This window comes from Micromesistius poutassou, assembly GCF_964030765.1.
Source record: "Micromesistius poutassou genome assembly, chromosome: 3".
NCBI classification, from domain to species: Eukaryota; Metazoa; Chordata; class Actinopteri; order Gadiformes; family Gadidae; genus Micromesistius; species Micromesistius poutassou.
Window position 1 is genome coordinate 20,899,613 of NC_140273.1, and position 17,877 is coordinate 20,917,489.

At 46.4% G+C, this 17,877-nt stretch overlaps 1 protein-coding gene across 1 annotated transcript; it reads right to left on the reverse strand.

Annotated features, from left to right (window-relative positions):
* Positions 1 to 10,444: 10,444 nt before the first annotated feature.
* Positions 10,445 to 17,655, reverse strand: cfap52 (cilia and flagella associated protein 52; the record flags this gene model as incomplete). Its single annotated transcript, XM_084466035.1, has 14 exons — positions 10,445 to 10,629; positions 10,963 to 11,074; positions 11,319 to 11,421; positions 11,593 to 11,747; positions 12,021 to 12,166; positions 12,744 to 12,892; positions 13,399 to 13,572; positions 13,912 to 14,012; positions 14,589 to 14,705; positions 14,952 to 15,051; positions 15,287 to 15,415; positions 16,550 to 16,686; positions 16,885 to 17,084; positions 17,595 to 17,655. The coding sequence occupies 14 exons, from the start codon at positions 17,653 to 17,655 to the stop codon at positions 10,445 to 10,447; spliced, it is 1,869 nt and encodes a 622-aa protein (XP_084322161.1).
* Between the last annotated feature and the right edge of the window lie 222 nt (positions 17,656 to 17,877).

A 17,877-nucleotide genomic window follows, 5' to 3' on the forward strand; every position in this document is an offset into this window, starting at 1 on the left:
GTAAAATGTTGTTTCGAATTAACGTTTGTATCAAGAAAGAAAGACCCATCATCACAGCCGTTGGCCCGGAGGACGTCTCACTGAGATATCAAGGGTCCAGAGTCGAGGAGCTCATGAGAAGTAAGACACTTTTTCTTTAACAGTATAACAAAAGTGCAGGCTCTGATAGATATGCAGAACATTTCTTTTTTTCAAGTAAAAGTCGTGGTTCCAGTCATTACAACATTTTTTATTCAGGACATGGATCTCAGAAACTTGTTGAGGTCCCTGCCGACGTTCGGGGGCTGGGAGGCAGCACTTTTGCGCAGGCCGGGCTCCATCTGATCGTGTAGGGCTTGGCACAGGCTGGTGGTCGCCCGGAGCATGCTGCCGCTGGACGGGCCCAGCACGCACCACAGCAGGGGCAGCGCCTTCTGCTGCATCAGCTGGCGCCGGCGGGGGTACAGCTCCGTCACCAGCTCTGGGGGGGGGAGGAAACGGAGGGAAAGGGGGAGGAGAGGAGACAGAGGAAGAGAAGGAGGAGGAAACCAAGGAAGAGACAAAAGAATGGGAGAGAAGAGGAGACAGAGGAGAGGAGGAGGAAGAAGAGGAAGAGACAGAGGAGATGTAGGCGGCAAAGCAGAGTGTATCAGATGCCTCTTCATTGGCCACACAATGGTATACGTATGTCTGGTGCTGATCATTGCTATCAACAAAAAAAAAGAAGTAACATTTTAGCCATTAACAAACCTGCAACCTTCTCGATCAGATCCACCTTTGCTTGGCCGCTAAGAAGCCGTGCCTTGAAGCAGAAGGGCTGCAGGAGGAGGCTGCCGTCTGGAGAGGGGAAGGGAAGAACACCTGAGTAACAACAAGGACAACGCTGAGGTCAGACTGGACCATGTTCCGGACGGCTTCCCACCGGGCCCTCACCGAGGTTCAGCACCAGCTCGCAGAGGGCCCCTGTGGCGGCCGAGTACACGGTGCGGTTCTTTGAGTTCAGGTGGTTGTCCACGACGGCGGGCACCAGGTGGTTGAGCACCCCGGACAGGTCGTCCTTCAGCGGGCGCACCATCTTCATAAATAAATATAGGAGAGACATTCTAAACAAAATCCATCATGTTTGTTCTGGAACACGACCCCCGAGAGAGGAGTTGACCTAATAGCATAAGTGAGTGTTTTACTTTTACGAACATATTTCAAAGGAGGCTGTCATGTGTCTGGGAGGAGTCTCACCTGGTGGTGGTGTTGGTGGGGGTGGTGTTAGTGGGGGTGGGGGCTATGTTCTGTTTGGGGAGCTTCCTGTTGAGTGTCGAGGCCCTGACGGTGCCACTGCCGGGAAGTGAGCCTCTGCCCCAAGCTGAGGGTGGGGTCTGGGGCATCTCACCCAGACACTGACCCTGACACAACAACGTTCACAAGACCCGTCACCAAGCGGTAGGGTGGCGCAAGAGGGTGGGGCCTGGGGCATCTCACCCATACCCTGACACAACAACAACCGCAACAACGTTCACAAGACCTGTCACCAAGCGGTACGGTGGGGCTAGAGGGCGGGGCCTTCCGTACCTTGGTCTTGAGACCGCTGACCATCTTGCGGGTGGCGGAAAGGTCCTTCGTGGAGATGTGCTTCTCCAGGAGGCTATCAAAGTCCCGGTGGGAGGACACGAACAGCAGCATCCGGCGGCCAAAGGACCTGAAGGGGGAGGAGTGAGAGCGGCACGTCAGTGAGCGGTTCGAAAAGACACCAAAGCCTTCGCCTTCACCAACACAGGAAGTCACCGGGGGCTCCATGTGCCTGGCTTCCTGGGAGGAGTCCAGAGCCAGCTTGACCACGGCCGGGAGGATTCTGCCCGTCACGTCCTTCCCTCCGGACTGCAGGCGGGCCACACCCACCCTCCAGCAGGTCGGCCAGGTGCTGGGCGGCGCACAAGCTCAACATGAAGGATGCAAACAAAGATACACAAACGACAGAAATACAGAACAGATGGAAATAAGGAAACATAGGCTAAACCTCTGGAGTATCCTACCTACCAGTCCAAAGCAGATGAAGTCCTGGTTAAATGTCTGTTTTCTCTGTTGTATTTTTGTCTGTGTGCCGTCATGGATGGAGAAGCTGTTCTTGTCTTATTGCTCAATGCACAGATTTTAGAATGTAACCTGTACCTTTAATGAATGTTTGAACTACCAATGCCCATACAAGGCATTATAAATTAGTTTTGGCTACACACATACACAACACATGGGACACTGCGTTTGCATCTGCCGCTGATTGTTTAGTCTTTTTTTTTTTTTTTTACAAATCTTGCAATACAGATTAAAAAAAAGCCCAAGCAGAAAGGCACTGTGGTAGATATACTAGATAACAAGGCGGAACACAGCGTGTGCGTGTCTGCGTTGTGTGCCAGCGTGCATGTGTGTGTGTGTGCAGCACCCTGACCTCAAACCCCCGACCCCGTTGATGCAGTGCGCCGGCGTGCAGTGCCGCACCATGTGGCCCAGCGTCGTGTCCACTTCCTGCCGGATGAAGGCATGCTCTCGGTCGCCTTGTGCAGCAGCGCGCTGGCCGTGGCCTCCACCTGCCGGTCCATGGCCCGCTGCAGGTGGCAGTACAGGACGCCCAGCGTGCACACCGCCGCGCGGGACACGCCCGAACGCAGGTTCTTCACCAGAGAACCAGACACAGACACACACTTGGTAAACACCACTCTCACTCTGTTAAGGGCTTTGAGTGTCTTGAAAAGCGCTATATGAATGCAATGCATGCGTTACATTATAGGGCGTTTCACACTCCCTTCATTCAAGGCTGTGTTTTGCTAACTTTGTTCATGTTGAATCAACCACTTGTTCTATGGTGGAGAATCGATCGGGATGGTTTTACACACAGCAAGGTATATAGACTAGGCTGTAGTCAGGATTGTTTTACACTTGCAGACAGTGACGGACTGTCCACACCCAGCCGCCCGCCCGCCCACTCACACACCCACCCACAATTACAGATTCTTGGCTCCATGTTAAGTGGTAGAGAGAGAGAGAGCACCAGTGAGCAGGCCCATAGAGGGTGAGCTACCTCTTGCACGAGGGCGTCGCAGACGTTGTGGAGCCTGGTGCGCAGCGTGTCCACGTGGTCCTGGGCCAGACTGCGCAGCACCATGAGCCCTTCGATCTTCTTCTCCCTGCGTTCATAACCACAGCAGATCAGTAAAATGGAACACAAGTTGGGATTGCTTCGACAAATTCTGTGTGTGTGGACAAATTCTGTGTGTGTGTGTGTGTCACACCAGTCATCTGAGCTGATGAGTGTGAAGCCCTGTGTCATCGCCTGCTCAGGTTTGGGAAAGGGGCGGAGCACGGGGGGCTCTGTGTGGTCTCACTGGTGGCTGCTGAGGGTGCCCTGGGTTGGCTCATCTGCATACACACACGTTTTGAAAAATAAACGCCAGTCTCAATTAGATGCCGGCGCCTTGCCAGGGTCACATGACAACATACAACGTCAGATGTATTTCCGAGCATTACCAACTTTCGCCAATAGATGCCTGATCAACATCTTGAACAACAGTGTGTGAAAGTGTTATACATTAACAACACACCTTTGCGGAATTAGCCATTACATTAGAGTGGAAATTATTTACAGGTATTGGTGGACCAAGAGGAAAATCGAAAGGAATTAAGTCAAGTCAAGTCAAGTCACTTTTATTTATATAGCACATTTAAATACAACAGGAGTTGACCCAAAGCGCTTTACATTGACAGAAGTCAGGGTTTGGGCAGGGCAGTTGATAAAAGGGGCCCAGGGATACACAGGTCTTGACAAAAAAAAAGAAATGCAAAAAAAAAAAGTAGAAAGAAAGCAATATATATAATAAAAAATAACAACATAGGGTAAAACAGGTTAAATAGAGTAAAATCCCGAAAATAAAAGTAGTAAAAGAAAAGTAAGAACAAGGTTAAGGGTTGTTAAAAGCAAGAGTGAAAAGGTATGTCTTTAAATTAGACTTAAAACTGGCAAGGGTGGTAGAGGACTTTATATGGGGTGGAAGGGGATTCCATAGGTTTGGGCCAGCAGCAGAGAACGCCCGGTCACCTTTCGCTTTAAGACGTGTACGGGGGACAGATAGGAGCTGTTTTGTGGATGACCGGGTCGACCTGGAGGTGGAGTGTGGGGAAAGCATTTCAGCAATATAAGGGGGGGCTAAGCCATTTAGGGCTTTAAAAACAAAGAGTTAAATCTTAAAATCAATTCTGAATTTGACAGGGAGCCAGTGCAGCTGAGCCAGGACTGGTGTGATGTGCTCTCTCTTGTTTAAGACCTGTGTATAAAATATTCCAGTAATCAAGTCTTGAGGAAATAAAAGCATGTATGAGAATTTCAAGATCACTCCGGGATAAAAGGGATTTAAGATTTGATATTACTCTAAGTTGATAAAAAACACTTCTGACCACACTATTGATTTGTTTATTAAAATTCAGAGAGCTATCCAGCATAATACCAAGATTTCTAACCACAGGGTGCACGTTATTAGAGAGGGGACCAAGAGCACTGCTGAGGCTGGTGACAGATGAAGGGGGACCAAATATAATGACTTCAGTTTTGCTATCATTGAGTTGTAGGAAATTGCATGCCATCCAAGATTTAATATCATTGAGGCAGCTATACAGTTTGTTTAATGTACATGTGGTCTGAGGGGCAACTGGGAGGTAGATCTGGGTATTGTCGGCATAGCAGTGGTACTGGATGCCATGTTTGTCAAAGATGGAACTCAGGGGCAGCATGTAGAGAGAGAAGAGGAGGGGGCCAAGGATTGAACCTTGGGGGACCCCACATTTCGTGGTGGCAGAGGAAGAGGAGTAACGTCCCAATTTAACTGAAAAAGTCCTGTCTTTCAGGTAAGAGGTGAACCAGGTTAAAACAGTGCCCTCCAGCCCAACTCTATGTTCCAGCCTCTGCAGTAGGATGTCATGATCAATAGTGTCAAATGCGGCACTAAGATCCAATAAAACTAAAATGGCGCAGGAACCAGAGTCAGTGCAAAGTAGAATGTCATTGTATACTTTCAGTAAGGCAGATTCAGTGCTGTGGATAGCTCTAAAACCAGATTGGAATTTATCAAATAAATTAAAACTGTTCAAATATGCTGTGAGTTGCTGGAAAACTACTTTCTCTAAAATTGTGGAGATAAAAGGCAGTTTTGAGATGGGTCTGTAATTTTTCAAGTCGTTTGAGTCAAGGGAAGACTTTCTTAGGAGAGGTTGCACAGTAGCATGCTTGAAAGTGGAAGGGACAACACCAGTGGCTAGTGAGCTGTTTACTATTGCCAGAATGAATGGACAGATAAAGGCAAAGCTATCTCTGAAGAGCTGAGAGGGAATGACATCTGAGGGGCAGTAAGTGGGCTTCATCCGTGAGACTACCTGAGATAGCTCAGAGGAAGAGACAGGTGCAAAGTGCTGAAGATGGCTGCTGGTGGGAGGTTGAGGGTCTGCAGGGTCAAGAGAAGAACTAAGGATATTGGCTCTGATTGAGTCAATTTTCTGAATAAAATAAATTAAAAAGTTTTCACAGGCCTCAGTGGAGCTTTCAATAGTGTGGGCAGCAGGGTTTAAGATTAAGTTAATGGTTTTAAAAAGCACTTTGGGTCTGTGAGCTTGCTTATTAATTAACTCAGCATAGTAATCAGCTTTAGACGTTTTAACAGCGAGTTGATAGCGGTTTAGGCTATCACGCAGAAGATCATAAGAGATTTGGAGCTTATCCTTCTTCCATTTGCGTTCAGCTTGTCTGCAGACACGCCGGTGAGCACGGGTGGTATCATTTAGCCAGGGTGAGACTACCTTGGCTTTTCTAGGTTTCAGAGGTTGCTAGGTTTTCAGCAACCTGATTCAAAGTGTCCGTGCAGGCTGAGTTAAAGAGAGAGGCCAAGTCATCAGTGTTTGAGCAGGTGGGGAAAGAGACAGAGAGATTTGACTGGTGGACTAGCCCAAAATGGTGAGAGAATTTTGACGCCGTGGCCGGGTTTAAGATCCGTGAGAGGGGGGGAGGCTGAGTGGGGGAGGGGGCGGGGCGTACAAGAGTGGACTCAAACTCAATCAGGTGATGATCTGATACAGCAATATCAGAGACGGAGAGATTGGCCACATCAAAGCCAGAGGAGAGAACAAGGTCTAAGGTATGGCCCCTTTGATGGGTTGGACCAGACACTGACTGTGTTAGGTTAAAAGATTCTAAAACATTCATGAACTCATTGACCATTGGTTTAGTTGGACAACATATGTGGATGTTAAAATCACCAACAATCAACAATTTATCTGATCGGGAGGCCAAAGAGGAGAGAAGATCAGTAAACTCATTAATAAATAGGCTACCAGTAGTTTTAGGAGGTCTGTATACCAAAGCACATAGTATAGGCAGGTGAACATTAAGCAGTAATAATTGCACTTCAAATGAGGAGTAGGCAATTGTGGGCAAAAAACGACATTTAAAAGTGTTATTATTGAATATAGTGGCTAGGCCACCTCCACGGCCAGAGGCCCTGGGAGTGTTCAGAAAACCACAGTGGGAGGACATAGCTCTCCAAGTGGAGTGGTATCATTTGCATTGAGCCATGTTTCTGTTATGAAAAGTACATCCAGTTTCCTAGTGGTAAAAACGTCATTTAGGATAAATGCCTTATTAACTAGGGACTGGGCATTAAACAGAGCAATTTTAACAGGTGCGAGTAGCTCGGGTGGCGTAGACGACGTGAAACCCTCGTACTTCAGTGGACGGAGAAGGGTTACGTTCGCTCCACGCGTCGGACGAGACCTGGCAGTCGGGGGGCGAGGAGACCAAAGCACCAGGATGAGCGTAGTAGATGTTGCAGACGCAGACAGTTGAAGAAGATTCTGGGGCACAGGCTTATCATGCCATCGACGCCTAGTCGACGAGAGGGAGGGCCATGCCGAGATGATGGTGGGAATGGAATGGAATGGAATTAAAGGCCTGTTCCATATAGACGCCTGTCCCAAATATAAGCCGGTTGAGTTCAGTGATTGAAACAAATAAAAGCCCAGGCTATCAATTAAAGTTTTACGGTATGCAGAATCAATCATATAAAAAAAAGAACAGTTACATTGAATTTATTGATTGGTGTAAGAGATGGCATTCTTACCTCTGCTATCCAACAGCATGTCCTCCAGCTTGGGCTCAGCGGTCGGGCTCTGGTTGGGGAAACGGCGGCCCCCGTTCTTCTGCCACTTCCCAGAGTCATATGCATGTGCATATGAACATTGCACAGTATAATATTCAACTGTGGTGCTCCCCAGGAGGCACCTGAGAACGCACTCTGCTATCCAGATCATGTGCCCCTTTTGATGAACATTGCTTCTACCTTGCTGTCCAGACCATGCGCCCTTATATGGATATTGCTTCCTATCACTCTGCATTATCTTATATGTGCATTTCTTTAGGCAATATACGCCAGCACATCATGTATCCTCAGCATTACCTTATATGTGCATTTATTTAGGCAATATATGCCAGCACATCATATATCCACACCTCAGTTAAAGAACCCGTATAACCACTTTAACTGTATGTATGCAATATGCTTTCTACCTGATAGAAAATGAAACTGTGGATTATTGAACTGTTGAACTGTTTAGTGGAAACTGTACTGACTGTTGAATGAAAAAACTGTGATGCAGCTGTGCCACTTGAAACATCCCATACTCCACTTCCCATACTTAGAAACACAGGCCCTTTCCTAGAATCAAGAAGTACAGGGCAGGATTCTGTTTGACGTCAATGACGTACAGACACTCTTAAAATCTTCTGTATACAATATACTGCTTAGAACCGGCTAGAACCAGAACGTTAAGCAAGAGTATAAATAGATCTAGATGTGTTTTCACACTGATCAAAATGCATCCAAATGCTGCTTCTTTTCCTTGTCTCATTCATCTTGTACTCACACGCTCGCACTCGTCTCTCCTCTTTTCCTTCTGTCAGTCACAGGCAATGTGTATCGCGCATCGAAATCCCCCGCCCCTCGCTGCTTGTTCTCGTGATTGGTAGCTGGCTGCCATGCATGCGCCGTGACACACATAGCACGCGTAGAATGAATGCATGTAGCACCCATAGCGCGGGAGAACAAAAAAGACAACGGCTTGCGTTCGGGAGCCGACTCCCATCACTAACCGCCACATCTATTTGGGGGCCTGATTTGAATTCTTTAGTGCCACTCACAGGCCAAAGCTGGGCTTACTTTAGTGCTCAAAAGTTTGAAACATGGCCGGTTAGCTTTTTTTCCTTTCGGCTCTGTATTCCTTTGCTGAGAACAACACAATATTCACGCTTTGTCGATTTAAGTCACTAATCCAAGACAGATGCTTATTGTCCAATGGCCTATTGTTGGCTAGGTCTGTTGGTTTACGGCCTGATAACACATGCTCATTGAATCAGGGACAATGACCAAATAACATATTCAAGCACCACAATAACTTTCCTATGCTTCAAATGAATCATTCACTTTTGACATTCTATAATTAGGTTGTAGGCCTACTTGGCGATCATTCATTAGCCTACAATGAAAGGGAGGACCACAAGTTACGAAGTCTGCAGGACAAGCTTTCTTCAAGGTTGTGTTCTGACCTTGATTTAAACAATAACCACATACTAATGTAGACTTGCATAGATTCAAGTTAACTCTTTCACAAACTCCTTTCCTTGTTCTTATAGTGTTTTTTCTTTTTTTAATTTATTTGAGGTATGGTAAAGTAAATAATCCCTTGTTTTCATTGAGTATGGTAATCCAACATAATGGTGATCAGAGTCCAGGTTATGTATTTTGTTTTATGGAGTGTGGGTTAGTGGGGGAAAAGTAAACATTGGTTGGGGTGTTGGGGCTTTGGTGTTGGGGCTGTGTGGAGTCGGTGTTGTCCATCTCTCAACTGTTCCTAAAGGACTCGAAGAATAGTAATGAGAAGGAGAGACGTGTGGCTAAACACGTGAGCGGATATGTACAGGAACAGCACTTTGAGAGTTTGACTGTTCTGCATTAGTGGATTTTCCTAAGTTTGCCTCAGCAGCTGTGGTGAACCTGTGCATTGAAGATGCGCTGTTTAATTAGAATCCATCAATCTAAGGTATCAAAATAAGGGTTTTAGGCAACAAACTAATTCATGTTTTGTATTCCACTGAGACAGTATTTATACTGAATACTATTGGACTGGAATGTATCTATTCCACTGAAATGATCTATTACAATGATAAAGTAGGCCTACACATTACATTTGTTGGCTTTTCTTTTTATTTAAATCAGAAAAGTGTAAGAACATTGTCGTTTTTCCAGTCACTATTCAGTTAAAACCAATAGAAATGTTAATAAACTACAATTATTATTTTATACAAATTAGTCCTCTAAACGTGTTCTACATAACTGCAACTGTTAAAATTTTATAGCATTAATAGTAAGTGGCAAAGTAAACATCTGAAGGAGACCGATTGCTGTGTTTGCAAAAAAGTAAATAACATAGACAAAACTAGTCATGTACAAAGTTTATTGAGATGTTGTCACTTGGAGCCGGCGCGTAGAGGCCGTGAGACAGGAGCCATGGCCGTGGCAGACATCCTAGACAGGAATGAGGATGGCGCTTTCTCTTAATAAACTAAGGACTAAACCCCACACCTCAGGACTGATTGTTGTTTAAACCTTGTTATTTATTTCATTTTCATTACCTCAGGAACCCTGCACATTGGCACATTTATACTTATAGTCATATTTATTTTTTAATGCACAAGTCACCTACAAACGGACAGTTACATGTATATAGTATGTTTATCTTATTCTAATAGTTTTTTATTATATTTTATTTCAAATTGGTAAATTTATTTGCATATATACTCTTGTTTCGCACTCTCTTTTCCCACTGTACTGCTGGTCACTTATGAATTTCTCCTAAGGGGGATTAATAAAGGACTATCTATTTATCTATCTATCTATCTATTAATGTCTAGATCTGGAGGACACAAGTATTATCAAATAGGTGTTGTTGTCTGGTTTGACAGAGCTATAGAGAGATAGAGAATCTGTTTGGAGAGTACTCCGTATTCATAAATAGCCAGACAGTGTCTGAGACAGATTGGACTCAAACGCGCCATTGTATTATCAGTGGTGGACAGAGCTCTGCATAACTTTGCTAAAATTAATCCTGGGATGCAAACTCACGTGCTATTTCTTCTGTGTATTATACCTCTCTATAGCTATACATCATAAAGTCCCCCTTTATCTTATCTTATGTCCAAGTCTGACTGAAAAAGTAGACAGGGCAAAAATAAACTTAAATCACTTTTATGTTTCATCCTAGAAACATAACAGCACTTAAAACTCACTCCTTTGCGGCTGTAATTCAGAGGCCGGCGGCAGAGCACCGCGGCGGTCTCAAGGCTCCAGGGTTCCTCCTCCGAGCAGCGGGGCCCCCGGCCGGGCCCCTAGCCGGAGGAGAGCGGGTGAGGGAAGCGCCAGCGCAGGATGGCCCCGTCTGAGCTGGTGGTCACCAGGGTGCGGCTGCTGCCGCAGAGCCTCACACAGGTGATGCTGCCGCTGTGGCCCGCGCCCACGTAGGTCACCTCGCCCTCTGAGTAGCTCCACACCTTCACCAGCTTGTCGTCTCCGCCTGCCCGGAGAAACATGGGTGTCGGGGGGAGTGGTCAGGTTGTATCGTAATACTTATGGTTATGAATTGTTGATGGAATCAAGAACGCTGCCTCTTTGTGTTGTTAGCAAAGACCAAAGAAATGGAGTGATTTTAAACCTTGCACTCTGTCTCCTATTAGCAAACTCTAGTGGCTTGCATTGTAGCTGCAGTTATAGCCATTCATTTTCAGTTACTGTCTTGTGAGATGTGCTAACGGTGGGGGGGGGGGGGACATAAACACATGATGTTACCATGTTTGTCATCAGATCAGGTCTTTAACCCTAACGTCAGCTGGTGCAGTGTGGTTCATACCCGTGATAAAGAAGCGCCCGTCTTGGGAGACGTGCATGCCGTTGATGGCCCCTGACTGGGAGCCCTCCAGCTCTCTGATGGCCGCACCGTCGTACACCTCCCAGTAGCCGATCTGAAGGGGAGAGAGGGAGTGACAGAGAGAGAAAGAGTATGGAAGAGAGACATAGGGGGAAAGAGAGCGAGAGAGAGGGGAGAGAGAGAGAGAGAGATGGAAAGATAAAGAGATCGGAAAATAAAGTGATAGAGGGGGAAAGAGAGGGAGGGGGAGGGAGAGCGAGAGAGAGGGGAAAATAAAGCCCACGAGTGAATCACGATCAAGCTGCTGTTAACGCACAGCATGAGGTGTAATCACTCACCTTTCTGTCTGTGCCACTGGTGATGATCTGGTACTCCTCTGGGTGGTAGCACACACACCGGAACCGGGTGTTGGCCAGCACAATCTGGTTCCTGACGTAGCGGCTGTGAACACAGAAGTAGAGCTGTCTTATGGCGCGTTCACACCAAAAGCGACGGGGCGGCGCGACTCCATACAAAGTCAACGTATAGACGCGTCCCGGTGTGAACGCGGCCTTAACGTGTGCCCAGTGTGTACGTGTGCACGTGTGCGCGTGTCTGGTCTCAAGCACTCACACCAGGTCCCAGATGATGCAGGCTCCGTCACTGCTGGCGGTCACACACTCCTTGTCGTTGCTCTTGATCTGGATGTCGGTCACGGTGGCCTTGTGCTCGGCCATGGTCTCCAGCAGCCGGTGGCAGCCCCCCTGCTGCAGCTCCCACACACGCACCTGCAGACGGGTCATTCAGGGAGCTCTTGAAGGCTACTCTTTTCCTAGTTAGACGTCTGTGTCAGTATGCACATTGTTTCGACTTCAATGGACAATCGGCAATCAATGGACACATGGGAACAAAGACAAAGCGATTTAAGACAACTGTACCGCTCTAATCACTTTGTTTAAGTCAAACAGACGTACTGTTGTAGCGATTGGCTGTTGATAGGGTTCATGGACCTACAGTCTCCTCCCGTACTCTTACACAGAGCATCGTCCCAGGGCACTGACCTGTCCCTCTCCCCCTCCACTCAGGATCTTCTTGCAGTCCCTGGTGCCGGCGATGGCCGTCACCCCCATGCTGTGTGCGTTGTCGATGACCAGCAGGGTCCGGCCGCTCTCGGGGGCGAACACGCGGATCTTGCCGTCGTTCCACGCTACAGGAAACACACTGAATGACGCTGAATGACGCTGAACGCTGAATGATCCTCATGCTCCCGGTTCCACCAGTACAGTGATGTAAGTATGAAGTGGCTTTGACTCTATGTTCCTCCCTCAATTTCCCCTTCACTACATTCTATCTGTGTATTGTCATTTAACAAAAAGCTTCTTTATCGCATTGGTTGTTAATTAAAGTGGAAAGAATTGATTGGATTAAAGGATCGAGTGGATTTGAATGAACATACAGTTTTTGGTAAAGGTACACAACGTGTGTTTAGAAACCCAATCAGAATCAACACTAGATATGCACTCAACAAGGAAGGACAGTTTTCGTTTTGCTATACAATCAATAATGTCATTTTCCTAAAACTAGGAAATAAATGTGTTTCTCCTTCTCCCGAGAGTTTGAATGCAAACATCAGGGATGGCTGGTTTACTTTCCCTCCCTTTGGCCCAACGGTCTTGCTTTGTGTGCCATCAGTCTTCAGATTTCAGGATACAGGGACCAGGACATGGGATACATGTCAGATAATAGGACAGTAGTGTGCAGCCATGGCCAGCAGGGGGTCCTACCACTGACGATGCTGCGGCCATCCACCATGATGTCCAGGGAGTTGCAGGTCATGTTGGGGACGGTGATGCGGAGCCGCTCCTTGGAGCGCTCCACGTGCCACACCCTGATGTCCTCCTTGGAGCAGGTGGCAAACAACTCTGAAGAACCGCTGGCCGAGAGAGAGAGAGAGAAATTGTATATTTTAGTTCAATGGTTTTCATCAGCACTTCAGTCCTGTGTTAAGGAGACTATGAATCACAACAATGTTTGAAACCTTTACTTTTGTTATGTTATTTTATACCCAGAATATAATATGCTCACACTTACAGTGTATTTTGTGAAGTGGCTTGCGTGTTTGTGAGTGTGTACGTTTGTGTGTGTTTGTATGTTTGTGCATGCATGTGTGTGTGCGTGTGTATTTGCGCGTGTGTGTGTGTGTGTGTGTGTGTGTTTGTGTGTGTTTGTGAGTGCTTACGTGCAAGTTTGTGTGTGTGCCTGTGTGTTTCTCTGTGAGTGGGTGCCTGCAGGTCTGTGTGTTGTGTGTGTGTGTGTGTGTGTGTGTGTGTGTGTGTGTGTGTGTGTGTGTGTGTGTGTGTGTGTGTGTGTGTGTGTGTGTGTGTGTGTGTGTGTGTGTGTGTGTGTTCGTGCGTGTGTCTCTGCGTGTCTGCCACTCACTAGGGGATGGCCACGGCCGTGACGGCACTGCTGTGGCTGGAGGAGATGAGCTCCGGCTCCTCCAGGCGGGTGTAGCTGAAGCGGTACATCTGGGACGCGTCCGTCCCAACCAGCAGCTGCTGGCCCTCACCCCGCATGGCGATGGAGGTCACCGCTCCCTCCAGCTGCACACGTCTGGAGCACCGCGGGTGTGTGTGTGTGCGAAGGATGAGTAGGGGCAAGAAGAGACAGAGTGGGTTTGATTGATTATGACCATGAGGAAAGGACCAAGTGTATAAACTTTACAAAATATATGCGTATATATTTAAGATCTGGATGTTTGGATTCAAGCATCTATTCAGGTAAGTCTGTGTGTGTGTGTGTGTGTGCGTGTGTGTGTGTGTGTGTGTGTGTGCAGAGAAAGAGACAAAGAAAGAGTGATGGTAAGAGAGAAAGAGAGAGAGAGAGAGAGAGGGATAGAGTGAGAGAGAGAAATATAGAGAGAATGAGACAGAGGTGGAGAAACACTCTCACTTGAGGGTTTTAAAGGTGGCTCCAGAGCAGAGGGTGAGGCAGCCATCTCCAGAACCCACAAGGATCTCCTGAGTTTTTAATATCTTTAGAACGTTCACGCCCTGCCGAGAGAGAAGGTAAAGAGAGAGAGAGAGAGAGTAACGGCGTCAGTCACATTACGCTGGCATTGCTCAGACCTCCAAGATCCCCTCTGCCAAGAAGACAGCAGTTCACACACTGATGTTGCAGAACATAAGTAGCAGGAGAATGAACCACGGAGTTGACCTGATTACAGATGTTACGGTTATCTCTTAGCTAACCTGCATTACAATCCAAGATTTCAAATAATGGAGGCCCTTTATTGAGGGCTGAAGAAGTCTAATCGACAGCTCTATGGAAAAATCCATTTACGTTATAGCAGAGATTCACTGTAACCGATAGGCTTTATGCTTTATTCAGTGGGGTGATGGGTTCGGGGGGAATGGGAAGTGGTAGGGATGAGGAGGGACCAAAGTGCTTTGGGAGGGACTGTGCATTTCCTTGTTTCTTACAACAGTGGTGGACACAACAACATTCTGGTAATATGCTGTAACCCATTCTGTGGAGAACTAATTAGACTGCCAAATCCTACACCTTTAAACAGAGGCATTCCTTCCAGAACATGGGGGCAGGAGAAGGAGGCCAGTGACTGAACCTACCTGGCTGAACTTCTGCTTGACTGGTCCGCAGCTGTTCAACAGCCCCGTCTTCATGTTCATCTTCAATATGTCTCCGCTGGTCGTACCACAGAAGAAATACTGATCGTCCTCTGCTATCTGTATAGCAACACAAAGGGGTTGGACAGTGGTGTGTGTGTGTGTGTGTGTGTGTGTGTGTGTGTGTGTGTGTGTGTGTGTGTGTGTTTTTGCCATTTTGCCATGCAGAGCAGAATAAGACCTACATTATCAGTAACCCTAAGCTATTGCTATTGCTTCAAAGGACGCGGTGTGGTGGTCTGGCCGTTTGGAGTTTGTGTTTGGTCTGCAGGTGCGGTGAGTAAATAGAACATGTTTATTTTTTACCTCAATACATTTGATAATCCTCTTCAGCTTGCCTGTCTGGCACTCAGTGGGTCTAACCTTCCGGTTCGGGAGGTCCAGTTCCCACAACCGCAATGTGCCACTAGAACGCAGTGCACAGAGTTAATACAATACAGAGTGGGCCCTGTCTCTCTCGCTCTCTTTTATACCCCAATGTCCCCAAGAACAACCAAATTTTAACATTGCAGTCTGTCCATCAAATGATTACACCAACCACACAATACAACACATCTCCAAAATCTGAATAATATTAATAATAGTTGTGAGAATTGAGGACAAAGAACTGTTATTCAGGGACAACTGAGTCAAGTGCTCACTTTCCAGCGGTGATGAAGGTGTTGTCATCAGTGTTGGAGTAGTGGATGCTGAGGCAGTTCCCAGCACTGTGGGCAGAGGCTGGATTCCCACATATAGCCAGCTTCTTCTCTATGTTCCAAACCGCAACACTGGGGGAGAAACACACACACACACACACACACACACAAACACACACTCAGCGAGACGATACCTGTAAAGGCCGTGCCTGCTGATATAGAAATTAGATGACACATATAGCCCAAAATATTGGCACTCTAGACAATGCGGTAACGTTTGTCACTTCAAGACAGCCAAGGGTCAGCTTTGAAGTTCACTAGCCCCCTGAAAACCCAGTTGTGTAGAGTGGAGCCACGGAGGTCACCAGTGGCCACCACTCACTCAAGGCTTTAAAGGGGCAGTGTATAGAATTTAATGGCGTGTATCTAGTGAAACAGCAGTGAAACTTAATATAAAGTATCTTATATTTGGAGTATAATCCCATGAAAAGGGGATGGGCATTTTAAGAAATGACCTTGATCGATCATCGATAAAATGAACAATCAATTATCGACGGGAATTATACACGGGAAACAATTCAAAAAGACAAAATCTGTATTACAGAATAAGAACTTATCACCAACAATAATCATACAAACCAGTTCAAGGGAACAACTACTTGAAAATAATAATAAATGTAGGCCTATGCGGCACTCGTAAAAGCCGAACAATGAACCTATGGCGCTCTTAAACATTTGGAAACAATTCAAAAAGACAGCCAAGCAACGGCTTGGCTGTTCCTTTGTCACACTATGCAACTTCCTTTTGATTGATAAAAATATCACGTGATAGACAAAATTCTACATAGGGAGCAGGACTTCTCCCATGAAGCCCGCCATGTTGCACTGCCATGTTTTCACAGTGAACAGAAAAACTGCGCTAGAGAGGATGTGTTTTTTATTTAACAATGATCACCATCTTACTTGTAAGCTATGACCTATACTTTTACAGACTAAATAACTAAATACTATTTTTTAATCCATCAAGGAACCTCATCGCTTTACACTTGGCGTCAAAAACGATGACATTATTTTGGAACTCCTTTTGGCACCTAACAGGCCTGTACAGGCCACCGTAGCTTCATCTCCTACTTTGATTGGTGAGGGGAGGTGAAGGGGGAGACATATTCAGTTGGTTGCATTCTGCACCCTCACCGTTAGGTGCCATTTAATCCTGCAAACTGCAGCTTCAGACGTGTTTCTAAACAGAACCGACTCGTGCTCTACCTGCCGTCATCTTGGCCTCCGAGGGACACCAGGTACTTGTCGTTGGGAGAGAACGACAGCGCCTCCACCTTTGACTGGTGAAGCGTGAGGCGGGCGTAGATGGCTCGCTTTGCAAAGTCCCATATTATGATGTCCGCCTGAATCACAATGTCAACATTATGATTACACAGATGGCTTGAAGTGTTCATTTATCCAGCTCTCTTGACATTCATTGATCGGAACATAGAGAGTCAGATTAAGACATGTTGTGGTGGTCTAGAGACTACGTTAGTGAAGATCAGGTCCTAGGACGACGCCTCTGTGAAAAGGGTCTAATGTGTCACAACATAGCACACCTTAAAGCCCATGAAGGTGACCTGTCCTGAGCTAAGATAGTAGCCACTTTTGGAAACCGCCACACAGGACACGTTGTTGGTGTGCCCATGCAGGAACTCCTGCTTGCCGTCTGTGAGGCTCTTCAGGATGACAGTGCATCCCAGGGGATAGATCAGGTGGTCTCTGTCCGGATGGACTCTCAGACCAGAGGGAACATGGCCTGTTGAAACAAAGTCACCATCACGTGTGTTTGAATGTTTTCTTACGTGTTCAACTGGAATGAGACTATTGCTGGAACCATAGCAATTTCATTTCACACTATATAATAAGGGTACATTATTAACAATCTATTACCATTAGTTAATGCAGTAATAAGCATTAACTACCTAATTCACAATTAACTAATGGTTATCATTTACTATTATACTATAATTTACAATTTACTAATTTTAACTACTGGTTAACTACTGGAGTTATTGTTGACTAGGGTATTCATTCATTCATTTCATAGAGTTAACCCCAACCCAGTACACATCGAGGTCTATGACCCCGACCCCTCGATATGCTAATGCTATAATAATGTTTATTACAGAATTCACTAATGTAAGCCATATTAAAGTGTGACCGAATAACTATTGACAGCAATTCAGTTATAAATGTTGAGTAGGGCAGGAGACAGCACAGCCCCCGGGTCAGTGTGCCGCTCCGTGGTATCAAAGCTCAGTCTCACCATTGAACCCGATGACAGATTCCAGCTCAAGTCGCGGGATGTCCTGATCATCTCCCGCCATTGTTAAAATTGTTTCCGATGAATTACAATCGTTTTAATCCTGAAGGATGAAGGCTGAGTTCAGCTCCCGCCGGTGTTTTTTTATTTTTTCTATTCGATTCATACACAAACACATGTTGCCTAGCAGCAAAGCAGCCGGACTCTCGCTGATTGGTTTTGTCCAACGACGGGCCCGCGCTGAGGGCAGACCGTGAACGAGCACGTAATTATGCAGATTTGCCCT